At 34.7% G+C, this 27,554-nt stretch overlaps 1 protein-coding gene across 3 annotated transcripts in view; it reads right to left on the minus strand.

Moving 5' to 3' along the window:
- Positions 1–27,554, minus strand: part of bi (T-box transcription factor bifid) — a 244,184-nt gene that overhangs the window by 188,598 nt on the left and 28,032 nt on the right. For all 3 annotated transcript variants that reach the window (XM_070109744.1, XM_070109745.1, XM_070109743.1), the window contains exon 2: positions 15,742–18,201. In XM_070109744.1, coding sequence (XP_069965845.1) covers positions 15,742–16,853 — 1,112 coding nt within the window. In that variant the 5' untranslated portion in view covers positions 16,854–18,201. The remainder of the gene's footprint in view (positions 1–15,741; positions 18,202–27,554) is intronic.

The raw sequence follows: 27,554 nt of genomic DNA on the forward strand, positions 1-27,554 counted from the left end.
ACAATGCTGAATTTGTTGGGGGAGTTGGGGGTATATGTAGCAGATCAAAATCAAATCCAAACTTCGGGAGTATCTAGCCACTTGCTTAATTGCCTAATTTGTTGCCTACTTAAAGCTCTATTTATTAGCACTTTTGCCACTGTGCGCCCACAACACTAGCTTGACTTTCCAGCCGCCTTTCACTTTCACCATTTACTTTGAAAATAAATTTTTCTTTACTTAAATATTTGTTTGTCGGCGCATACTCCCGTGTTACGGCTAGCCAGTCGGCCGCCATTTTCACTTCAATTCCTTTTTTATTTACAGCTGTTGCTGTAAATATTTGCAAAATAGTTTTGCCGACGGCATAGAAGTACTTCCTGCCGCAGTTAAAGTGTCGGCATGTAGGTAGGTGTGGCGGGGTTGCCTAAATATACAAAATTTTACCAACAGGATCTCCTTATACCCTGTTCACCACAAAACTTTTGTTCGGCTCTTCAAGTCACTGCCTCCAGCAGGCTGTTGCCACAACTTCAATCGTCTCGCGGGTGTCTCGTAACGCTGAAAATTCACTTTCCGCCAGCAATAAATGAACACAAGCCGCGCAACAGCAATTACAACAACAATGCGAAAATCATAAAGTTAAACAGCAATGCAAAATAAAAATTAAAAGCGCATACACACACAAACAGCAAGCAACACGAAAAATTTGCAAAATTGAAGTTGAGTTTGCGAAAAGTTTTGAAGTGCAACAGACGCGGCTGCCGCTTGCCTCCTGGCTGCCGCGCGCAAATTCCCCAAACGCGTAAAAACAGCAGTGAAATTGCCTAGCAAACAACAATAACAACAACAGCGGTGCAATATTAAATTGCGTATGCTCGTTGTATGTGCTACTTGCCACATGCAACATGCCACAAAATGTTGTAGCTGGCTATAATGAAAATTGCAGCAACAACAACAGCGACGGAAAATAAAGTATAACAACAACGTGAAAAAGTAACGGCGAAAACAATTACCGCCTTGCATGTAGCAGCAACAACGCTGTTGCAACAAAATACGCGTCGTTGTTTATTTAAGCTGGTGATTCACAAAAAATGCAACAGAAAACTTAAAATCACGAAAAAATTAAGCACACTTAATGCAGCGCTGTATATGAAGAGGGTGGTATGTGTCAGGTTGTGGCAGGGTCGCGCTGCCACCAACCAACTTTTGGTGCAAACGCAGCAGCAAGCAAGCGCGTGTGTGTGTGTGTGTGTGTGTGCAGGTAACTGTGCTTGCGTGCTGTGGCGTTAAAACAAATTTACAATTTGCACAACTTGCAACAACTTGTGGCAAGTACGCGTAACTAGCAACGCAGTGGCAGTAAAATAAACGTTTCAAACGAAAAAAATATGTATTGCAGAAACCAGCGCTGCGTGGCAAAATATTGCGCGAGAAATTAAATGCGCAAAATTTTTAATTTACTTTCGCACAAACAACAAATTTGCGGCATTATTGTTGTAAAAGCGCTTTTCGCTGCTGGCATATATGCATTTAAGCGCTTTTTTCGTGTGAATGCCTTAATCAACTTATTACTAACACAAGCATACTTATTTGCATGGCCACAGTGCGCTTTCGTGCGTGCCACTTTTGCTTGCCACATGCAATTTTTGTGCTGTTCTATATGATTGTTGGCAACATTAATAATACACACGCATTACTGCGCGTATTTAAATGTATGCCACATGTATTTAGCATTGCAAGTAAACTTTGCACTACAAATTCAACTTAATTGAGTCGCTAATGTTGCAACAATAGTACGATTTAAAGCATTATGTTGGAAAATTTATTATGGCAAGTTGCTTTTAAGTGCAATATGCATGCAAATAGCAAGTGTACAATTGTGTCTGCTGAGTGCAGAGCAGTTATAATGATTTAAGTTGCTCTTTAATTTATATGTAATAACTTGCAACATATGACAGAGTGGCATTCTCAAGCAATATAATTAGCTTTAAACTGAAATAGTAGTTTGCGGGTAGGAAAAAATAAATTTCTGGAAGTGTTGCAACATACAAATATGCAACACGCTTGTTGCAACAATATAATGCAAAGGAAATATAATTTTAAAAGTATATGACGCTAATTTGTGTGCGTTATTTTTCTTAAATGCTAAAGTTGCCACTTGCAACAACTGTATTTTGCTTGCAACTCAAGCAGATATTGATTATTTATGGCTAAAATTATTTATTATGAAATAATAAAAGAAACTAAAGTGACTTGCAATGTTCAGCAAGCAATAATTAAAGCTGAAGTTTTTTCTGCTACTTGCAACATGACCAAAAATGCGCTATTTTGTAAAGCAGTTAAACTTACTGTTATATAAAAAAAAAAAGAAAGTAAAATAACGATACTAGCAGGTGTTAGCGCGCGATCATACAACTTGCAACATTAACCAAAAAATATTTTTTGTAAATAATCATGCCTTTCTGTATCAATATACTTAATTTTTGTTTCCCAAGACCTTTTTCGTCGCTCCCCGCATATAAGTAGCTTCCCGCAAGTGAGTTCTACTGCTCAGCGAGCAATAATGAAACCTTAAGCTTTTTCTATTACTTGCTACATGGCAAAATATGCGTTGTTTCACTTTCTTGTATTGTACTCAAGCCTTACTGTTATATTATATAAAGTGAAACAACGGCACAATCAGCTATTAGAGCTCGATTTTAAAAACTTGCAGCATAAACCAGAAATTTTTTTTGGTAAAAATCTTGCATTTCTGTATTAAAATACTTCAATTTTGTTTCCACAACACCTTTGCCGTCCCTTACCGCATGTACTTAGCTTGCCACAAGAAAGGTGCGCACAGCCTCACACTTCAATTTGCGCTTGAGTGTAACGCAAGTCGACAAGCTTTGATCTATTTGAGGGCAAATAAATCATTGCAATAAAATGCCAAAAGAAACTAGCCAACACATGCAACTTGTAGTGGCAAACGCCAACACAAACACAACCAATTAAATTGAAACACAAAAGAAATTCTGCAAAACAAAAATGTATTTTTTCACATTCGAATGTCGCATGTTGCAACAGTCGCACACAATTAATGACGGCTGACAATGACAATTTGCCAAATGCAGAAAATTACAGCAGCAACAACAGCGGCAACAAGTTAGTGCACAATTTATAGATTGCTAGCGTACCCTCTTGCAACTTGCAACAATCACTTGTCTGCGCTGCAACATTGATGTGTTGTTGTTGTTGTTTTTTTCACAATTCGTTTGTTGTTGCAACAGAAATATGATTTTAATTTTATGCTATGGCGCATTGACGACACATTTTGACACGTTGCACGCTGTACCGCTGGCTAGCGGCGTAGTGTACTGTCGTCGCCGCCGCCATCGCCGCCATGCTGTGTTGCAAGCGGCAAATTTCGCGCCCCCATGCGCTCACACTAGCTCGCGCGTACACGTTCGCGCTTGACAGGCACACAAACCCGTGTGAGCGCATTGACAACAACAACTGAATAAACTTGCAAATTCGGCATGGAAAATCCGGACGTGCCTTGTTAAATCATTTTCCCACCAGCAAGTGGTGCGCACTTTGCTTTTGTTTGATTTTTTTCGCTTGTTCTTATTTTTTATTTGTCCCCTTTTTGTTGCTGTCGTTGTTGTGATTCTTTTGAAAGGCATTTGCTGACATTTTCAATTGCCGCAGATTGTCGCTTTTGTTAGTGTTAGTGCTAGTGTTGTTGTTATTATTAGTATTAGTGTTATGCTTAGTAATAGTTTTGTTGTTGTTGCTGCTCATTGCGCTTAAATTGAATTTGATTTGATTTTTATAAAATTGCTAATTGCTGTGTGCCTGCATTTTTTTCGCGTTTGTTCGTGTTGCTATTTGTTGTTGTTGTATGTGCTGCACTCAGTTTGGTTGTTGTTTTTGATTTTATCGGCATTGCAGTTTTTATTTTTGTAGCCTTTGTGCCGTTAGCTGTTTGCTTCTGGAAATGCGGGAGGGGTTCTCAAAGTAGCAAAATTTGACAAAACCCATAAAATTTCAAAGTAAAACATGTTTTAGCAAGGTTTTATGCTATAGATAAGTATTTCGAGTTGCTTATGTTCTCTGAGACCCGAACTAATAGGCTCCGAGTTCTTCAAATGGGTTAGGTCTCTTAAAACTGTTCAAGTTTTTTGAATATTTTCTGTCTTAAAAACATATGATATCACTCGAGTTATTTATGTCGATCACGTTCCCCACCTAAGTATGTGTATTTTACGATAATTCTTGTCGCATTCACAAGTCTTTAATTAATGCTCACATTAGTAGTTTTAAATTAAAAAAAAATATTCCTTTCATTTGTTTCAACGCTACAACTTTCAATTAACTAAATCAGAGTTCAGCGCAATTTGAAAGCTGAGTTCAAGAAACTATTTATTTCAAATAAATTATAGTATATACAGTTAACAATTAATACAAGCCACTAGCACTTTTCATTTTACGAGTCAAAGCTCAATGAGCACCGCATCTTAGCTCTGTACAATTGACAAAAAATACCCTTAGTAAGTGCCTACAAATAACCCGTTATTAAAAAATAATAAAAATTTAACAACTTTCACGCGCTTACGTCACCAAATTACATAAATCTAATGAGAAAAGTTCAAATGTCTAGCTGTAAATGCGCGCAACAACAATAGCAAAAATATTTGAAAGTTATTCGCTTGCGAATAAGTTATTAAATAGCTGCGCTAAGTGAAAAAAAATTAAATAGCAATAAATTTTATAATAAGCAAAAATAGTGAAAAGAAATTTAAAATGATGTAAAGTTTTTAATTGAGCCAGGTAAAGGTTTTGCACATTTTTTTAAAGAAATTATTCTTTTTGTACTAAAATATATTACTGAACATTTTTTTTTAATAAAAAATATTTTAATATTAAAATCAGTAAATTTAAAATTATTTTATCGCAAAAAAATTTTTTCGTCATTTTATTCAGTAAAAAAAAAAAATTATTACAAAGAAAATTTATTAAATTTAAATTATTAAAAAAATTAACAAAAAAAAATTAAAAAAAAAACTAAAAGAAAATAAAAGTTACAAAATAGTTATTTTATTATTATTACTTATTGTAAATAATACTAATTTACTAATTTACAACTAAAATACTATTTTTAGTAGTGAGTGTGCTTGGAAAATATATTTCTTCATAACATTAAAAAAAATTAAATTAATTTTCAATATGTTTAAATTTTTTTTTTATTATTAATAACATACTTCATTTTTTTTTGTTTTTTTTTTTTTGAAGCTAGTGTGTTTGCAAATTTTTTTTCCTATGACTTGAAAATAATTTTTCAATTTATTTCTCACTTGCATTTGAAAATTATTTTTATTCATAATAATTTTGATTTTTTTTTCAATAATTAACCGCAATTAATTTATTAGAATTTAATTTGATTATTACTTCAAATTGAAATTTTAAAATTTTGTTTATTTAGGAATTTTTTTTTTTAACTAAGTTTAAATTTGTTTTCCATATACCTATTATTGATAGCAGAATTTTTAAATTCAGCTTATTTTTAATAATTTAATTTCTTATATTTGAGTATTAATTATATTATTTTTTTTTATTTTAATTTACTTTTTATTTATCTTTTATTACATTTTTCATTTTTCATTTTTCTTTAATAAATTTACTACAAAGTTCTATTTTATTATTAATTTCTTTAGTTAATTAATTATTTAATTTTTTTAGTTAAAATTTTATATTTTATGTAGTTTATGTATATTTGTTTTGCTTATTTTTAGAATATTTTGTTTCATTTTTTAAATTTAATGAACTATTATTTTTATTTATTTTTCATTTCTGTTTATTAAATTAACAATTTTAAACAATTTATTTCTTAAACTAAAATTTTTTATATTACGGGATTTAAATTTGTTCTCCATAGTTTTTTTAATTACAAAATTTTTTAAATTGATTTTGTTATTTTTATTTATATATTTTCTATTTTTTATGCATAATATTTTTAAATTTGGTTGGATTTAAAATTTTTAATTTGTTTTTTATTTTAATTTTATTTGCTTGATAAAATTACTTAAATAACACATTTGTATAATAAAATTGTTTTCCTTTTATAGAATTTTTATTTGTTTTCCACCATTTTTTTTAATTACGCAGTTATATACTTATATATTCTGTATATACATACAACATAAATTCTTACTTTTTTGATTTAATTTTTATATTTTATATGATACTTTTATTTTTCAATATTAATTTATTTTATTTTTAATTAAATAAAACGATATAATTTTTTTTTATTATTCATTAGTTTCGCTTAATTTTTTTTTTAATTAATTCGAAATCAATTTTTATTATTTATAAATTAAATAAAATAATGTGATTTAATTTTTTTTAATTTATTATTTTTTTTTAATTTTCATAAATAAACAAATTTTAAATAATTTATTACTTTAATTACAATTTTTACTTTTAAGTAATTTTGATTTATTTACCATAATTATTGTTATATTTTTATTAATTATTTATACTTTTTTATTATATAAATTTTTTTTTTGTTTTGTCAAGTTTTTTCTTTTAATTTTTCATATTTTTGTATGATTTTATTTATTTTAATTTAATTCTTTTAATTAGCTTTTGTTTTTTTTTTTTTTTTTTGCAATATTTTGATTTGTTTCATTGGTTGCTATTTTTCTACTTTTTTAAATAAAAATTTTTTCTAAATATTTTTATTGAAAATTCCACGTTGTTGTTATTGCAATATCTGTATCCACATAAAAACATATTGCCTGCCAGTTTAATGAGATTTCGTTTGAAAGCAAAGCAAGTGCCATGAAAATAATGGAAACGCTCAAATTAATAGCCTTGCCACCGCTGACACCATAAAATTAAAAGCATAGAAAATCTTGCAGCTGAGCGCAAATATGATTAAAACAACAGCTACAAGTACAACTTAATATAGTTAATTAGCGAGTATCGCATGTTGCCCGATACTAGTTTGTCATTGTTGTAGATACGCGGTAGAAAACCAACAACAACAGTAACAATAGTAACCAGAACAACAACAACAACAACAAAAAGCTAGCGACCATAATGACATGCCAATCGATAAATGTGCAAACGAGTTGATCGCCGAGCGCGCGCTGTTAGAATATGCTACTATATGGCAGCGACAGCGTGGAGGGGCGAGGCAACGGATGGCAAACGCTTTTGGGGCGGAATTACGCCGACACCTTTGCCGTTGACCGCACATTAATACTAATTAATGTCAAAAGCAATAAAACAAATGTTGTGCAAAATGCGAAAAATAGCAACAGCAACAACAAGGCCAGCAGCAGCCGCCACAACAACAACGACGCGTTGAAATTGCATGAATAAAATGTAGATGCAGTGGAAAAATTGCGAAATAAAATTCAATAAAATAAATTCATTAAAATGCGCTGCAGTGCGCTGTGGCGCGGAGGTGCCACATAAAACAACAAAATTAATTCAATTTAACATTGTTGCATGAATAATTGTGAGCGCGCTCACACAATGCCATCTATATACAGGGTGTTTGCAGGAAAAACCATAAATGAATAAAAGCGCATAAAAATCGGCAGCTGCAGGGTGTGCGTATGTGTGTGTGTTGCATGTATGTGCACAATGCCACAAGCACCAATCGCTAGTGCAATGAAATAATTAAAATAACAAAAAGTCATAAATATGTAGTTGCTTTAAAATGTTATTTTTTACTGCAATTTTTAGTTGCATCGTATGCAACATTGTTGCAACAACAACACGGCGTAAGGTTGCAAATTTTCAAATTCGGTTGGAAATGCAATTACACGTGTTGCTGTCGGAGCGGCGGCGCTTTTTATGATTTTGTTGCACATATTTCTGTTGTTGTTGTAAATTTAGCATTGTTGTTGTATGTGTAGCATGCAACAAAGTGTGTGCAGCGCGAAAATCCGCATGCAGCTAGACGCGCATAATTAAAATGCGCTCATTAGCAAGCGCAACAACAACAAGAACAACTACAACAATGCAATAATTAATATTAAAAAAACAAAAAAAACAACAACACGAAGCGCATAAAAATGCAAGTAATACAAAACTTGTTGTTGTTGTAGCAATAGTAACACACCTACCGTTAGAGCATAAAGCAGGTTATGTCATGTTGTTGTTTTATATGCTGTTGTTGTTGCAGCTGCTGTCATGCACTTGAAAGTGATTTGCAATAACAATAATACAACAATTTTTATTGTTTCAGTGAAATGAGCTGCCAATGCATTAATAACAATTGGAATTTGTTGTTTTTGTTGTTGCAATTTGTTATACCGTTTGCCGCCGCCGCCGCCGCCGCTCGCACCGTCTGCGAATAGCGAACCGCCACGAACGCCAACAATTGCCTACACTTTTGCCTTGCCAACAAACGGTGAGTGCGATAATTGTTGCAAATAGCAAAGCCGCACACACACACACACACACATACAAACACTTACACTTATGCTTATGTAAATATATATATATATATATATGTATGATGGACAGCCGTGCAAATGGGTAGAGGGGTACCTTTTGCTATTGACTACCCGTTATGTTTGCCGTTTGGCGGCGACGAGGGCGTCGGTGACGGCATTTTGTAGCGTAATCTTGGCAAGCAATATGTCCAGCGGACAGTTAATGGACAGCTGGGCAACCGAAAGCATAGACAGTCGGTACATAAGACTTCAAGTGTCCGCGTGACAGGGCGATGACGGAGTTAAGCAAACGCATGTCAAACAAATCATCATTTTTCGCGAGTAAAGATTATTAAAAAAAAATTATTAACAAAACATAATTAAATTTTCTTTTGGTTTCTTTTATACTTGTTGAAGCAAATTTAAAATTTGATATCCATACTTTAGAAAAAATTTCTGGAAAATTGTTTGAAAAAAAATTATAGAATTCAAAAATTAAGGAAAATTTGTCTGAATTTGAAAATCTGTTCCAATTTTTCTGCGAATTTTTCATTTGAAATATATTTAAGTTTTTTGAATAACAGGTTTTACCTCAACGTGGGGCTTTTTATTACAAGCATATGGAAGAAGTGTTGATATTGAGATTTTTTTCACAAATTAAAAATTTGTTTAAATATGCAATTGTTCCAAATTTTTCTTAATATGTTTTTAATCTTTAAATTTTTTTTTACTATTTATTCTTTTTTGTATTCATCTTTCTTTTAAATTTTTAATTTTTTTTTAATGTTTTAATTCAAAATTTTTATCATTAAAATTTTTGTAAAATTTTTATTAGGTTTTTAAACAAATTAAATTATTTGCTTATTTTTTTTGTAATTTTTTTTAATTAAAAATTTTATAAATTTAATTTTAATTACATTTTTTTCGATTTTTTAAAAAATTTTGTGGAGCAGTAAATTTCCTATAAAACTATGAATGAGTTTTGCAATAAAAAAATTATATTTTTTTTCAATGAATTATAAAATCTATAACCGTTGATATCTTGTAAGCGACTAGGCCTACGAAAAAATCGTGCGCGACCTTTTTGTAGAGCATTGAATTTCCTACAAAATCTATGAAACGTGATATTTTTTCAAGTAGCTGGAAGCGAGATATGAAATTTTCTATTTGATAAGCGGAAAAAAGAGAAAACTGTTAGACGGCGGACCTTCTCGTTACAATTAAGAGCTCATACTTGGAGAGATTTTCGTAGAGGTATCTATTTTTCAGGATACTACGCAAAAAATATTCGTTTTTTTGCCCACCCTAATGCATACATTTTTTTTTGAATTTTCTTAAATATTTGTTTAAATTATATGATAACTTTTATTTACTTGCTTAATATAATTTTAATTTAATTTTTTAGGAAATAATATCATACTTTTTTGCTTTTGTTTTTCGTATTTTTTGTAAATATTTTTTTTTTTGTAATTTCTAAATAATTTTGACTTTTATTTACACTTAACTCTACATATATTTACCAACAATTTCATTATTTTCGCGATAATTTATCTTATCTCCAATTTTTTTTTTCAAAGTATTAAAGAAATTTATCTATTTGCTGGCATAACAAACAAGCTAAGCACTTAGCTGCTTCGCATTTTCATTTATTTTCGCGCAAGCACATATAACGGTTTATTTTTTACGCCGGACAAAGATTTTTTTTTGAACACAACGCAAAAAAACCAAATTTAATATAAAAGGAAAAAATTTTAAATTTTAATAAAAAAAAAATTTATAAAAAAAAATTTATTAATAATAAATTTAAATTTAAAAAATTAAAAATAATATATTATATTATTTATTTTTAATTACATTATTTATTTTTAATTAAATTAGACTGTTAAATAAGAAATAAAAAATAAAAAAATTGTTCAGATAAAAAAATATGAATAATAATGAAAAAATGCAAATTAAAAAATTTTTTAATTAAAAAAAAAAATAGTAAATAAAATAAACAACAAAAAGATAATGATTTAAAAACTGCACGCAAATTAAGATAAATATCTGGTTAACTGTTTGCGCGCAGCAAATATTGTAATTCAAGTGAGCAAACGCTTGCGAAAGTGACATTCTCAAGAAAACCAAAAACTCCAAAAAAAAACTTTAAATTATAAAAAGTAGAAATGCAGAACAACCGCTGAAAGCTAATAAATTAAAATATACTAGCAAATATTTAAATATTAACTCAACAGCTGCCTGCGAGCCGGAGCCAAAAAGCGAAAGTGAAGTCATGCCAACGTTTGAGTTGCTAAAAATCTGGCAGCGCCAAGCTGTGTGTGTGTTTAACGCCAAAATTTGCAATAGATAACGGCTATCGTGAAATTAATTATGTGCTTAAATAGCAACCGTGCAAACATTAAGGGTTAAGCTAATTTTCGGGAGGTCATTTAGAGCGTTTTTTTCCACTTTGGACGCTGCAAAACCAACGCTATATATGCATTTTGCAGAAAAGTTATGCTGCAGACAGCGAGTGACCATGAACTGGCGAACAAACGTTTTATGCAAACTTTTCACGAAGTTAGAAATAGTTAGATATGTGCGAACTGTTGCCAGGTGAAGATATGTAGAAGAAAGCCAAACTAAATTTAATTTTTTGGTTTCTTAAAAATGTTGATTTGTTTTAAGAATAGTTTAGAAAAGATAACTGTTCAATATTGAATATCAGAGTTGGTGAAGACTAAGACTGCCAGGCAACTGTGGATAAAATCTGATAGTATAAAAATCTCAAAAAACTGTACACATGCTGGAAAATGCCTCACCTAACCATTAAAGAGACTAACTTAAAGGATGCAGTTCTTAACAAAAAATACTTCAGAACATAGCAAAACTACTGTTATGCAACTAAAAGACAGCCAGCTGTCATAAAGAACACTGCAAGGTATTTAAAAGACCAAGTTAAAAGAAAATGGTCGAAGAAGGCACTCGTAAATCAGTTTTCTGGCCAACTTCGAAATATTAAATCTAGAAGCTCTATATACAACATGTTTCAAAACATAAAAAATCTGGCAGCTACCTTAAAACCCCTTTAAAGACCCTACTTGGGAACATAAAATCTAAAACATGCTACAGAACATAAAAAATTCGTTGTCCCTTGAAAAGCCTCTCAAAATAGTATTTACAACATGTAAAAAGTTTTTTTATGAACTAGAAAGCAAGAAGATGCTAATAAAAAAACTCTCCAGCACAGCTGAAAAATTATTGTACAAACATAATTGGTAGGAAACTTGCGCTGAACTATTTTAAAAACTTACCGAAAACCATACAACATTTAACTAAAGAACTCACTTATAAACTACAAAGCTAAGATACGCTAAAAAAAAACTCTCTTCAGAGAGTTTCTCTTCAGAACATATGGAAAGTTATTGTGGAAATATAATTGCTGAAAACTTTCTTGAAACAAGCTTTATAATTTTTAGAAAACGCACTTGATAATATTTTAGTCATAAAGTTCGTATAAATGTTAGTATAGAACAACTCAAAATAACTGCTACGAAACTAAAAGTTAACACGATCTAATAAAAAAATTAACATTTCAATTGATATGACCTAATCGATAACAAACAAGCTGAGAGTCTGCTATGGAAATCGCTTCAGAACAGCTAAAAGATTATTTTGTGACCTTAAATGTTAGGAAGCACTCATGGAACACGCTTCGACATCTAACGAAATATATTAAACATAAGCTTTTATTGAAAGTTTCCGTAGTAACTTTTTAAGTAACATTTTTATAGACTCCTTGTGAACATAAATATTTAAACCGCCAACAATGTAACAAGTAATCTTTAAATATTTACAAAATTTATATAAAGAGTCTTCGCTTTAACGAAACTATAATTTTCTATAGAAAAATTAATGCGTAAGTGTCTGGAATCCAAAAAAGCTAAAGCTAAAGCTCGTAAAGTCTCGGTAGAATCGAAAGAATTCGATAAAACTATATGTTAAATATTTATAAGTTTTATATTAGGGCGCTACGATATAACGTAATTTTCTAAAGACGGTCTAACGGTAGTTTTCTAAAGAATAGTTAATGAGTAAGTGCCTGGCACGCTAAAAATCGCTGAAAGTCAAACTTAAATACAAAAAACTATGCTGAAACATAAGGTACATATGGTTTAATAATAATAGACGTAGTTTGACTTTTTAGAGTCTATTAAACTTGGAAGAAAATGTTTGACTGATAGGTAAGTGAATAGTCACCAGAAAGTATACACCAGCATATGAAACTTTTTTTTTTAGTGCCAAAAGTATACGGACTCCAAGTTTGAAGATGAAGGTGAATGATTAATGTGATTATTTCAAAGGTTTAAATTTTTTGTCAAAAAAATTAGCTGTTGTCGAGAAGAACTACGAAGTCCGACACTTAAAAATACGTAACAAAATTTCATGTTTCTTTTTCCAAATAGACACCTGTAGACGTATGAAGCGTTAATACTTAGGCGTAAACTACATAAATATAGAGTAAATTTGTGAATACTTTCTTAAAACGATTAAAAATGGAAATTATCTGCGATTGGCTCGAGAAAGCACATGGGGTTTAATAATATTTTGAAAAAAGCCAGGTTATGAGCGAAATTTCTTGGGAATGTTAGGTTAGGATGAATGTTGTAATAGTCATATATGTCATACAATGCGTGCTATATTAATAAAATATTTGTAAATATTATTTCAAATATAAATTGCGACTCTATTGCTCGATATAACACTTTCTGGAGAGTAAGGTTGCGAGAATGAATTTAGAGGTTAAGCAAAGTTCGTGGAACACCAAAAGTGGCAGTGAAATATATTAAACAATTATTTTAGCATGCCTTGAACTCATTTAAGGAACTGTTTTATTAAGCTGATGCGCTTTTTGCTATAGTTAGTGAAGGAGATATAAAAATATGCTGTTGTTCGGTTTACGAAATTTTTTTTCAAAGCTAACTGTATTATGTGTATTATAATATTGCTATGAAAATGTGTTACTAAAATTAAAGCAATTGTAAATTTAAATTTAGAACGCTAAAAGTTCTTTGTAGCAGATCTAGCTTAAGTCTGTTATACTCAGAATATCACAAATTTATTTTAATCATGCTTATTTTCGGCGCTTTTCAGCAATAAAAAAGTGAAAAGTGTTTAAGGATAAGTTTTAAAAAGTGTTTAGTGTTAAGTGTTTCAACAAAGGTATAACCGTAAAGCGCAGAGACCGGTATATTCGTCGGCAGTTTCACACAGCAATGCTTGAGGCCGCTTGCAGCAGCTATAAAACGTAAATCCAATTGATTTTCTTCAAATAGTTGCTATATAATCAGCGAAATTTCTATGTTTATTCATAATAGACAAACGAATTACATAACCTATAAATTCAAGCAATTACAAACAGAAAAAACACAGCTCTTTTGATATGCCGAGCTTTTGCGTCACACTAACCAAACCGGTTTACATACTTCGATGAACCAATTCAGACAATTATTTCACTTATGCATCAAGCTTATGTTCTACAAGCCTAGTCTACAACTGTCTGTAGATTTGTACTTATATAGGTATATATATATATCACACTCAAATCCACTTTGATTAATCATTTGCCTTGTGTGTATAAAGCGCCTATGAAATGCATTATTTATCAACATCAGCCAGCCCTCCACCATATTGCCGCATACCGGCTGTCAACTGCAGTGGCGAACAGACGACGGGGTTGTTTGTGTTGTACGGTAGGCACTAGGCACTTAAGGGGTGTGTGGACGAGTGACACGTACACGCAAAACACTTTTTTTTACAATAAAGTACATATACATATATTGTATTAAATTCACGCCATCTCGACGTTAGAATTTTCGAAGTACGCCATTTACCGACGGCAAATGGTGTCAAGCGCTGAAGAACACTAGAGAGGCGATACGAGTGTTTGAAAGTGTACGTATAATTGCTAAAAGTAATTGTTGTGTGGCAAAAATTAAATAAACACAATAACGGTGTATACAAAACCCTCAATTTTCACTAAACAGTTGAACTTACTAAAATAAATTTGCACATAACCTCAAAAAATGGGTGCTGAAAATGCTTTAATATTTGTATAACGGTACTGCATGTAACTTTTAGTGTTGAAAAAATCGCGTAAACACACTTGAGTTGTCCAATACACACTGTTATACTCAGTTTTTTAATATGTGTATAACATAACCTCAAAAGTAACTAGTTAAAAACTTATTGGAATACTTATGCGCTTAGCAGCAATAACTTCAGAATTGTAAAAATAACATAGCGGTATTAGGCACGACCGCAACTTTCACTAATCTATCGCAGTTACTAAATTTTTTTCATATAACCTCAAAAATTACCCGAAGAAAAGCTTAGCATACACCTATGACAGCTGAATGAACACTTAGCGTTTGCAGAATTGCTTACAAAGACCAACTTGGTATTATGTAGCTAAAAAATTTTCTTTCTAGAACTTTTTTTGTGTGTACATAACCTTAAAAATTATTCGAGAAAAATCTTTGTAGATTAGTTATATAATTACTGAAGGCACATTTAGCATCCAAAGAATCCCTTGAATATACTAACAACGTATAACGTAGTCGCAAATTTCCTTTTGCGTGACGCATAATACTTTTTCTTACACATAACCTCAAAATAGGCGCGTTAAACAGCTTTTTAAATAAGCATCAGGTTACTGAAGAATACCTTAGTAACGTCTACACCTATGACCGCACAAATAACTCGGGAAAAAATATTTTAGAATACACAAAAGCTAGTGCGAGAACTTCCTTAGTTGAAAAATTTATCTGCATACACTAAGAGGGTTCAAAGCCGAAATTTTACGCTCCATAACTCTTTTTCAAAAAATGGAAAATCTTTTTAGAATACACATACGGTTACTGATAGAACCTGCAATGTTGAAAGATTCAGGCTTATGGGGTCTAATGTAGCATCAAATTTCCTATCTAACCGCTTTCTATAATTTTTCTTACACATAACCACAAAATACATTCATTAAGAAGAGTTTTGGATGCGCATGAGGTTACTGAAAAGCTCCTATAATCGGGAGCGACACTTCGGAACACCTCAAAGTTTACTTTCTAAATTTTTATTTTACACATAACCACACAAATTAATCAGGAAAAAATATGCTATAATACATGCGGCAGAACTTTAAGTCTCGGCAGTATTCTTTAACACAGTAGAGCGTTTACGCAGCCTCAAATTTCACTTAACTGGTATTTCTCTAGTCTCTTCGACACACAACCTCACCAGATTCTGACACTAACTTATTTTGTCGATAATAATATTGATTTTTTTGACTTACCGTCCACTTTTAGTGATCACCATCTCCGTGCCGAGCTTGTGAAACTTTTCCCACAAGTCCTTGCCCTCCAGCGTCACCTTCGGATCATCGACCACGCCGTCATCCTCGGGCTGTAGCGCACGCAACGGTCTCATCGCCGGATGCAGTTGATGCGCCACAGCTGATGCGAGCACCACGTCTTCGGCGGTGGTGTAAGGTGTGCCCAACGGGTGATGGGCGTGTGGATGATGGTGTGGGAAACGCAGACCGGCCGGATATAGACCGGGATGTGGACCAGCCGGACTGCCAGCGAGCGCAGCTAATGCGGCCGCAGGAAAGTAGGCCTGTTGCGGCAGGTGTGGCCCCAAAGCGTGATGACCCGGCACCGGTGAATGATGTGGATGCTGTGGCGCTGGCGGTTGTGCGGGATGTGCGTGCGGATGCGGCGGTGGCGGTTGACGATGCGGCGACAAATGCGGCGATGATAAATGTGACGCGGCTGGATGAGCTAGTGGCTGCTGCGACGACAAATTATTGTTGCTGCTTTGAGGATCGTTGTTGTTGTTGTTATTATTAGTTGTGGTGGGTGTATTGCGGTTGCTGTTGCTATTATTATTATTGCTGCCCGATTTGCTGCCGATGCTACCGCTGGTATTATTATTATTATTATTGCCAGGCGATAAGAGTGGCGGCTGTTGGCCACCCACCGGTGATGCTTGACCGGCGCCGCAAAGCAATTGCTGTTGATGATGTTGCTGTTGCTGTTGCAAATGCAATTGCTGTTGCTGCTGTTGGTGCTGTTGCAAGAGCGCTGCCGCGCTTGTGGGTGTAGTTGGTGGCGCTTGCTGGTGCGGCTGTGCGGGTGAGGTGGCCGCACTCAAGACGGTATTACCGCCGCCTGCACCCAAATCACCGGCTGCTGATGCGGTTGCGGCTGCGGCAGCTGCTGCGGCGGCGGCGGCGGCGGCGTTACTAGCCTGTTGTGCCTGTGTGCCCGCCGTCAACAGCGACGACACGCTGAAGTCAGTGGGTCGGGAGAGTTGCAGAAATGGATGATATGCCATCCCATTTGCAAACCTGGCGAATGGATCCTCAGCAGACTGATGAAGCAACTCTTGAACGTCGTATCTCATTACATTACACTTTCCAGCAACAGCGGGGATGCAAAAAGCGCGTCTACTTGGCAATTGCCAGTCACACGCAATGCGACAAATGTGCGTAGCAAGCGGTACGACGCCGATCCGAAAGCTGGTTCTACGAACTTTGGAGTCTTAGTGGCGCCTATAAGATCGGCAGCTGAGATTTATGGACACAACGGAGGAGCGATCCAAAATTCACTTCAAGTTTTTTTTTTTTGTTTAAACCACGAGCACTACGTTGCCTCTTTTTCACTAAGCGCGGTTCGCTTCCTCTTTGGGTCCGAAGCTTTTTACTTCACTGCGAACTGCCTCTGCTCAAGCTTACAATGCTAGTTTTGTTAATCTCCTGACCTTCTAAATAAATTTTATGTAATTTTTAGGCTATAAATGTTGCCTTAGAACCCTTTTCCTCTATTTAGAAGCTGTAGCTCTTGCAGCGATATCTATTCCCAACGCCGCTTTTTGAAGCTTCACGCAGCTAATTTTGCTTTGCTTTGTGTAAATTTACACGCTTTTATGCTTAAAATTTATTATTAAGTTTAATTTTTTTGTTTTAGTTTTTAAAGTTTTTGCAATAAATTTTAATTTTTGTAGATATTTAATTTTTTGTTATTTTTGTAACTTTCAAAATTTTTTTTTTTTTATTTACACTTCTAATGCACTTGCCACACTTTTTATTGTTGTTGCAATTGTTTGCTGCTGTTTTGTTGTATTTATTGTTGCTTTAATGCATCCACAGCTGCTTGCAACACGCTGAATATGGTTTCAAAACACAGTAACAGTTTTTTCACAATTTATATTTGCTTGCAACACATTTAAAATTTCTATAAATTGTAAATTTAAAATTTATATTTACTTGCAACACAATTGAAAATGTTGCAAAACACTTTGTTTTAGTTTAAATAAGTTTTTTTAAATTTAATTTTAATTTTTAAAATTTTTAATTTTTTTCCCGAGTTTTTTAATATTTTGCTGGCTTTGAACTAATTTACACGACGCGTTTATAGTTAGAATTGCACTTTTCCGCTAGCTTTTTGAGTTATGCACAAATTTACATAATTTTTTAAAATATTTTAGAGATTTTTTACAAAGTTTAAAAAAAAATTTTGTTGAATTTTTAGCGATTTCTTACAAAAAAATTTTATTTTTAATTTTTGTGGATTTTTTACAATTATTTAAATATTTTGTAAAATTTTTGTAGAATTTTGGCTAAATTTTTATTTGTAAATTAGTTTTTTTTACACAGTTAATTCGCACTTGCACTTAATTCGCCGTGCTGGCATATTTTTTCGCTGCGCTTGTGCTTATTTGTTGGCTTACCGCAGCAGCTTTTCCAATTTGACTGTAAATTGAAAGTTAAAAATTAGTAAAAACTTATTTCATAAATATTTTTGTACTCTCTACACGGTTTTATTTTGCATTTTGCGGCGGGCGCAGTGACATGTGACGCGTGACAGTTCCGGCGGCTTTACGCTTACGCCCTTACAGTGTCAATACGAAAGCGCTATGGACGTGCTTTGCTACAGACAAGTTTTGCAACTACTTTTTTTAGGAAAATAAAATATTTCGGCGTAAAATGCAAAAGTACGTTTTAGCGGCGGCTAAACAATAAACAATTTTTCTATGTAACGTACACGACGACGACAATTTGAAAAGCGTTCTTGCTGCACACGAAAAATCGAGTAAGAATTTTTTGAAAAGGCGAGTAATCTAGCGCACACAGTTGCGAACGAAACAAAAAAACAACACTATTTTGACTTTCAATATACACACTGGCAGCCGAGATACGCACTACACGCCGGTCGCTTGCAAACTGGAAAATACACGTACTCGCCGAAGCGGCGCAACCCCCCAAAAACCAGTCTTGTGCAGCGTACCAAGCGCAGCGCAGCGGCAAGGAGAGTGTAGAGCGCGCTGGCAAACGTAGTGGCAGCGTCGCGCACAGTGGCATTTGAATGTGTGTGTGCCAGCGCGCAGCTGAGCCAGTAACGAGCGAGTGGCGAGCGTAAGGCCTGCACGAGCGCGCAGCATACGAGCGAGTTGCACAGCAGTGAAGACAAGTTCATTTAGTTATAAAAGCAGCGCCGGCGACGACGCGCGCTGCTGTGGCGACTGCGACTAAAACAAGCAGCGCTATTAAGAAGCGCTAGCAGAAGATTTAGCTAGCGAGCAAAATAATGAATTGAAATCAGAAACCGGTATGCCTGCGCCACTGTGTGTATTGGTCTTTCTCGTCCGTATTCCAATAAGAAGTAGCGCGCATCGACGCGTTTGTACGGCGTTGGCAGCGCAGCGAAAAAGCGTTAGGGCTAACAAGACTGGTGACACCAAAGCGCCAAGATACGTAATAAGAAACAAAAACAACAAGAAAAAAATAAATAAATAACAAAAACAGCAAGCTAGTTTGAGTAGCAGTAGAAGAAGCAACAGCAGCAGCATGAATTTCGCACTTTCTGGCGACAACGTCGCATATTTTTTGCTATGCTGCTTTGATTGCATATATTTGCAATACATGTGTGTGTGTGCTGTGGCCAGCCAGTCGTTCAACGGCCGTCGTAGCTTTATTTTGTAGCGTGTGGGTTAGCGGACGCGCGCTGTGAGACGCCGCCATGGCGCAGGTAGGTGGTGCTGAGCTTAGCCGCACCGCTTGTTGTTAGTGTTGTTGCGCTAGTATTGGCGTGTGTGTAGGTGCTGGTTTTGTCGCATTCGCAAGCACTGGCTGTTTTGCTTCGTGTTGGCCATTCGCTTGCATGCGCGTGTGTTTGTAGCCTGTCTATTGTACGTGCGATAAATGTGAGCGACAGTGGGCCATGCAGTGATTTATTTTTTGAGAATAGAGAATTCAATGTATAGTGTACGAGAGTGGCATAAATTTCAATTTTTATATTACAAATATTTTTCAATCATATTTTATATATTTTAGAAAATTATATCAGATTATATAATATAATAAATTATTTGTCTCACAAGTCACGTTAGGCCTTTATAGCCATTAAATTACAGAGTAGTTTAATGGATATTGATTTACCCAGTTATGCGTCTAAGAACCCATATAAATCTGTTTTCCTGTGAAAAAATCATACGAATTCCATTCTACATGAGATTTCAACTCACGAAAGTTCTCCGAAGTGGCTTGAAATGTTGAGTAGACTTTCACATGCGAATTGTGCTAAAAATCATCTAAATCATCTGCTTCCGGCTTTCTTTTCGGGGTTCGCCCTTACTTTCTGCCTATTTTGTATTATAAATTATATAATATTTATTTTCATATATCAAAAAAAAAAAAAGAAATTGTTATAAACACTTCTATTAAGTAGTCTGACTCTTAATGACACTGTGTGAATAGTTTTCAATTTAGTTAGAAGCAACTAACTGTCATCAACGCTAAGCAGCTAAAACTTCTTATATCTTTTGTATTTTATCGTTTGAGTGGCAATGAAGAACTTTTTTGAGGGTTGAATAAGCTTGTTTCAAAACGTCACTTAAAGAGTATATATGTGGTATAAAATATAGATATATATAATCAAAACTTATATAAATTTTAAAGTCGTGAAAAATGGTTTTATTCAAAGAAAATTTCTTTCTTCTCAGTTTTGAGCTTCTTTTTGCTTTAATGAGATGAGATTTTTCAACCGCTCAAGAATTAGTTGTCTTATAAGAGTGTTCTGAACTTCAAAAAATAATCGTTAGATTAAAAATGATAAAATTTTTGGCGTAGTTTTGGAAGTTTTCTGCTGTTTTTCAAAGCTTTGCTCTCTAATTGATTATAATTTCTTGGTTCATGGGTCAGAGGGGAAAAAAATAATCGTTTACAAATTAAGCTATTTTGATTGGATTAAGTAGTTTTTGGTTTATTTACTAAGAAAAATATGTTTGGTAAAAAACGCCAATACTTTTTCTTCAATTTTAATTATTTTCTTTAATTAAATTTACTATTTAATAATTTAATGGTTTATTTTTTTTTTATTATTTTTTAATTTGAGTTTGTTATTATTTTTACTTTCATTGCCGTCGATTATTTTATTTTTTTATTTTCTATTTATATATATATATTTAATTTTTTTTATTAGTTTTTTAAAACCTAATTAACCTATTTTTCACAAAAATGTTTTGTTTAATATTTTTTCTTTGTGTTTTTGTGATTATTTTTTTTATTATTATAGGTTATTTTATTCTATTTTATTAATTTATTTTTAAGTTCTTATTATCATATTTTTTAGTAATTTTTTTTAGCCTAATTTACCATTTTTCAAAGAAAATGTTTGGTTTATTATTGTTCTTTTTTTTGTTTGGTTTTTTGTGATTATTTTTATAGCTTATTTAATATTATTATGTAAATTTAATTTTTAAATAATTTTTTTTTAACTTTATTTATCTTTTTTTTAATAAAATTTTTGGTTTAATATTTTTTCGTGGTTTTTTTTTGTTTGTGATCATTTTTATATTAATTTTGTCATTATATATTATTTAATTTTGTATTTTTATTTTTTATTTTTTGTTAAATAATTTCATTTTATTTTTAAACATTTAACATAATGTCTGTGCTGTAGATTTCCTAACTTGCGAGTCTTGCACCCGAAATCGCTATTTATATCAAATCTACACGCAAATAGCTCCACTGCTGCTCCAACGTCGTGTGAAAAACACCAAAGCAAACGAAACTCACACACACACACGCGCACTCAAGTGTTATGCGACCAAGGCGAGTTATCTCTTTAGCCGCCCGCGTGTGTGCAAGTGTTGAATGCGGCAACGACGACACCGACGACTACGTTGATGACGCCGACGACGATGTTAATGATGAGCATAACAACAACAACTATGAGGACATCGGTGACCGCAACACATCGTCGAGAACGACATTGGGGCCGTGTTAAGAGTTCAAATTCGGCGCCGTCGCGCAAAGATGGCGCGCGATGGAGTGTGAAAAAAAGAGACAACGCTATGGTGTTAAGTGCAGGTGACAAAAATAAAATGCAACAACAAAAAGAGCAACGTGAAGATGAACAAAGCAAATACAAACCTGACTTGCTGCTAGCCATAAGCGAAAATGGTAAAAGGGAAAAAAGAAAAGGCAAAAGAGAAGCAGAAAAAGAATATTGGCTGCCTTTGTTGTTGTTGTGTGGTTGTGTTGCAAGATTGGTGATGGCGTTGCAAAAGAGCAAGCAGCCAAGCCAAGCAGGCAGGCAGGCAAGTAGTTGAAGAAGCGCAAGGGTCCTAACGATCGGTTGGTCAAACTGTTTGTTGTTGCTATTGTTGCTGTTGTTGCAAGTGTGTAGCGTGAAGGAGGTGTTTGCGTTCACAGGCAACTAGCAGCATGCAAGTGTTTGTATGTGCGTTCGTTAGCTGCCGCGCTGCAAGATGGACGATGGCGTCGGGCGAGTGAGTGTCCGCGATATGTGGCGCAGATAAAATAAATTAAATACAGTAATAAGGTGATGATAATGAAGTCGAGGCAGCAGCTAAAGAATTAGCGAAATGCGAATGTACATACATATGTATGTATATATTTATGTGTGTATGTGCATACAGTGATAATGTTGGCGATTTTAAAGTGTTGCATGTAATGAAAGGAAATGGTATGCGAAAGGGGAAGTGATAGTGTACTTTTGATTTGCTTAAGTGGCATGTAGCGAAGAGAAATAAAACAAGAAAAAACTTCGGCTACAGGGTAGCAATAATACCCTTCACTGGTGCATTTCTTATAGTCTCAAAAGGTATAAAATGATATTTATCTTGATGTTGAACGGTCAGTATGTATGGCAGCTATATGAAATAATCGTCCGATTGGAATGAAACATTGTTGCGTTGTCTTGTACAATAATCCAAGCCAAATTTTGTGAAAATATATTGTCAAATTAAGAAGTTTGCCATACAAGAACTTGATTTTTATCAGTCAGTTTGTATGACAGCTATATGATATATATAATATAACAGTCTGATATCGGCGATTCCGACAACCAATCAGTTGCTAGCGGAGAAAAGAATGTGTTTAAAATTTCAGATCGATATGTCAAAAACTTAGGTCACAAAGTTGACATATTGGCGTACTTGACTGAAATTACAAACAGTGGCATTTCTTCTAGCTCACTAGAATTTTTCAAAGCTAATGTGATGGATGTCGTTTCAAGCTTTTGCAATGACAATAAAAACAATTTGTAGCAGACTGAGATCAATACGAGCACAGTTTACCAGCTCTGGTTCGTTAACCAAGACCAGAAACCAATTTGAAATATGGCAACCGTCAGGTCTTAATGTAGAGTGCGCAAGCCTAGAAGGAGCACAATTCTGCTTAACTTTAGCTAAGTGCATAAGATGAGTATTCAGGCTGGAGTTTATAGTTTTTCTTACTAAAAAAAAAAAAAAACAAAAAAAACATGGTAGTTCCCATACAACATTTTTATTTTCATCGTTGAGTTTGTATGACAGCTACATAATATAGTGCTTCGATCCGGAAAATATTTTTCACATATTTTAGCAATACCTTAAGCAATAGTCCGACAAATTTCGTGACGTTATCTCTACAACTAAGAAAGTTTTCCCTAGCAGAATTATTTTTCTATCGCTCAGTTTATATGGCAGCTAAATGCTATAGTAGTCCGATCTGGAAAATTTCTTTAGATATTATTGTGTTGCCTTGGGCTACAATCCATGTCAAATTACGTGAAGGTATCTGGTTAAATCAAAATCTTTTTCATACAAGTACTTAATTTTGATAGTTCAGTTTGTATGGCAGCTATATGCTATAGTAGTCCGATATCGTTAGTTCCAACAAATGAGCAGCTTCTTTGGAAGAAAAGGACGTGTGCAAAATTTTAGAGCGATTTTTAATAAATTGAGTTATAAATCGCATATATGCAGACAGACGGTCAGCGCTTAATCTGGGCTAAAACGCTAACTGCCATATACGATTTCAGTCCGCCATATAATGCTCGTCAGTTTGTTTTATTTAGTTGAAATTTTCTCAATATTTACGATTTTGCAAGCAAAAGAAATTGAGTCTCTTTTAAGCCGAAGTCTTCGCTTTAGTAGCCTAACTGGCCAAAAGTGGTTGAGACTGTTTTAAATGTTGCTCGAAAAGCACGAATTTATGAATGTTAAATATTTTCCATTAAAAAAAAATGTGAAAGCGGTGTTAATGTATTAATTAATTTGTCGGTAATTACCTCGCCACATGAAACTTTTATTCCATTTTAAAGCATTTAATGCTGGTTTAAAAAGGTATATCTTGTGCATTATAGTCATAAGAGGCGATTTGTAAAACTTAACTCAAACAAAGTTTTTATCTTCACTGAGGCATAAAATTGAAAGTCTTATTGCGCTATTTCTAACTTTTAGCGCGTACATCTGATTTTTTCTACAAATTTCAATTCAAAAAAAATTTGTGTGCCTTTTTCTAGTTCAAGATTTTTTTGAATTCAAGATTTGTTTTTTTTTTATATACTTTTTTTTCTTGCCTTCAAGAAGATTTTTTTTTCATTCAAGAAGAATTTTTTCTTTCATTCATTCAGACAATTTTTAAAACATTTTGTAAATTCAATTATAATTTTTTCATGTAAAATTTTTTTTAAATCACCTTTGTTCGTATTTTTAACTATGTCTTTTCATACATTTTTATTTACAAAATTTATATAGATTATATAATTATTATAATTATTATTAAACTATAAGCTTTCAGCTAACCACGCTGAAAATTTGGTTCAAATCGCTTCAAAACTGGCGAAGTTATGGCGATTTCTGTAAAAATTGCGCCTGTCGCATAGGCTACTTTTTTTTGTTTTTTATTTATAAAAACTTAATTTTCGACTTCTAAAATGAAATTTGTAACATTTCCGTCGCTTAAACACATTTGCTGCTGACGCTCGCCAACTTAAGCGGTTTAGCCGCAACACCGTTTGGAAAAGAGGAGGAGATTGCCCAGCCAAGAAGCGCAAAAGCCAGTTTTGCAATGGCGTAGCCGAAGCAGCCTAACTACATATGCTATTGAGTGTGTATGTGCGTGTTTGTAAAATTCTATGGGTATGTGGAGAAGCGTAGAAGAACAAATAAACAAGACACAACGCTGCCAACGCCAAAACTGGTGACAAATTCTCACACGTTGAAGTTGACAAACGACAAAGGCAGCGCAGCAGCAGCGCTGGCAGAGCACTGACGAGTGTCAGTGAGCAGGCAGAGCGCGTGAGAGAGTGAGAGCGGTGCTGTGGATTAGAAGAAAAGTGTTGGCAGTGTCGCATCGCTTACCGTTGGCAATGGCGACAAATGCTAAGCGCAAGTGAGAAAAAAATAAGAAAAAGGTAGCCGTCGTTGGTGCGAAGAAGAAGAAGACGGCGATGATGACAATTTTTTTTTTGCAATAGCTGGCTTTTGTTTAGCGCACACCAAGGTGCTGCGACGGCGGCACGACCGAGAGGCGTGAAAATGGGCACACAAGAAAGAGATGACAAGAGTGACTAAGTCATGTAGTAAGAAGAAGAAGAAGGATGAGGAGAAGGAAGTTGGTTGGCGGAAAGTGTGCGGCTTGGGCAAACAAACGTTGGTGACAACTTCTCTAATAAAGCAACAGCAACAACAACTATGAGAGGAGCAATAAAATGTGTCTAACGGCAGCGGAGCTCGGGCGGCAAGCAATACGAGCGACGAAGATGCGCAGTGCTGTCAACTCTTGTTAGTGTTTTGTTATTGTAAAGCCAAGTGACAAACAAACAGCTTATCCATTAAACAACAACAGCAACAGCCACAAGCAGACGAAGAACTGTCAAGCCAAGCGTTTTAAGCACACCCACAAGCGCCGCACAGCAAGCAGCAGTACAATAATAACAACACAACAACAACAACACAGTTATGTACAGACATTTATATGGAGAGCGCCAAACGTTGCGCTCTTTATCTATTGTTGTTGTTGTTGTTGTTGCTGTTGCCTTAGTTTTCCATTGTTTTCATTTGTTGTCACTCGTGCTGTCGCCAGCGTGTTGGTGACATTAACACCAGCAAAAGTGCAAAAGCAAACACACACACACTTATATATATGTATGCATACATATATGCTATTTGGTAACGCGTCTGCGCCGCTGAGAGTGCGAATGAATGCGACGAAGGCGGCGCCGTTTCCGACGACAAAGCGCGCACACGCACGCAAGCACGCGAAGTGACAAAGTTAGACAACAACAGCAAGGACAACAACAACAACTTAGACTAATTTGACAATATGGCAAAAAGTAACAACAATAACAAAGCGCTCTCAAACGCTCACAATAATTTGTCACCAAATTGAAGCACAAACAACAACAACCACTAACACAAAATTGGTTTCTGTTTTTGTTTTTGGCATACAACTTACACCAAAGTCTTGCTCGGTGGTCAACATGTCGCAAGCGTGAGCGCGTTAGCGAGAGCGAGAGCAAAAGATAGAGTGCGCGCTCGTACTGTATTTGTTGGTATAGCGGGTAAGCGTGTGTGCGAACGAGCCAATAGGCGGCCCCTGAGTGCCTCATACACGCCATAAACGCCCAGCGTTAAGCGGAAAAGAATAAGTAGAAGATGCGCTAAGGTGACAGATTGTTAGTTACTTGTTTGCATTCACAGCTGTTGTTGTTGTTGCTTGCTGATGGCATTGAAAGTGTGTGTGTGCATGTGCGCTGTTTAGAGGGACACTGTAGGCGCAGTAAGCGGCAGCTGCGGTGCTTTTAGAGGCGCCAAAGCGGCCTAAGAGCGCGAGCAGTGAAATAAAAAAGCAGAAAAATTTGGTGAAAAATAAAAAAACAATTACAAAAAATAAGGAAATGCTTAGAAAATTAAACGATTTTGAAAGTTTTCAGCCAATTAATACAACAAATGCCACAAGAGCCAGCGTAAAAATTGTAAAAATTCTAATCCATGGCGCCATTGTTGTTGTTACTTTGTTAATATTTCTGTTGTTGCCCACTTTTTTTCACAAAAATTTGTTTCTTCCTTACTTGCCAGCACTGCGGCGCAATACGCTCACTACACACCACACTAAGCATACAAATAAGAGCGTAAATAGTAAATAAACCAACTAGTTGCGGTCCAAACTAACGAGTAAGCGTCTCTAATGCCATTGAGGCGGCCAACTGCGCAGCTAACGTCAGCAGCGCTGTCTGTAAGTGAGCGCTGAGTGACAACTTTAACCACAAACGCGCGCACACAACGCTGAACGACACTTGTGGGCAGCGCGTCGCTGCTGACGTGCCAAAAACAACACCTCTGAGGCGCGCACACACACGCGCTCACCAACGCAGCATGCTTGAATGATGGCGCATTTCGTTTGCTTATGGGCGGACGCACTAACGCGCCTTATACACTCACACACCATCTCCCAAACCTCAACAGCCTTAAACAACAAATATGCGCGCGCTCTCACACTCGCTCGGCAGCACCGTGTACATTGGTGTAAAAGTGACAAAGCGCTAAGCGTGCAGCGCCCAGCAGGTGATGGTGAGAAAGAGCGCGCCAGTGTAGCTATGCGCTGTAGTTACAACGCACCGAGTTTGTAGTGGCGTAGGTGAGGGCGAGCACACCGCTCTGCTGTAAGCGCGTCACTGAGAGCGCGCGGTGTGAAAAATGGTTGGTTTTCCTTGTTGCTATTCTTGATGTTGTAGTTGTTGTTTTTGTTGTGTATTTGGTTGGTTAGTTGGTTGGTTGTTTGGTGACGTTGAGCGCAACGACGTCGACAGCTAC

The sequence above is a fragment of the Bactrocera oleae genome, chromosome 5 (genome assembly GCF_042242935.1).
Source record: "Bactrocera oleae isolate idBacOlea1 chromosome 5, idBacOlea1, whole genome shotgun sequence".
In the NCBI taxonomy this organism is placed as follows: Eukaryota; Metazoa; Arthropoda; class Insecta; order Diptera; family Tephritidae; genus Bactrocera; species Bactrocera oleae.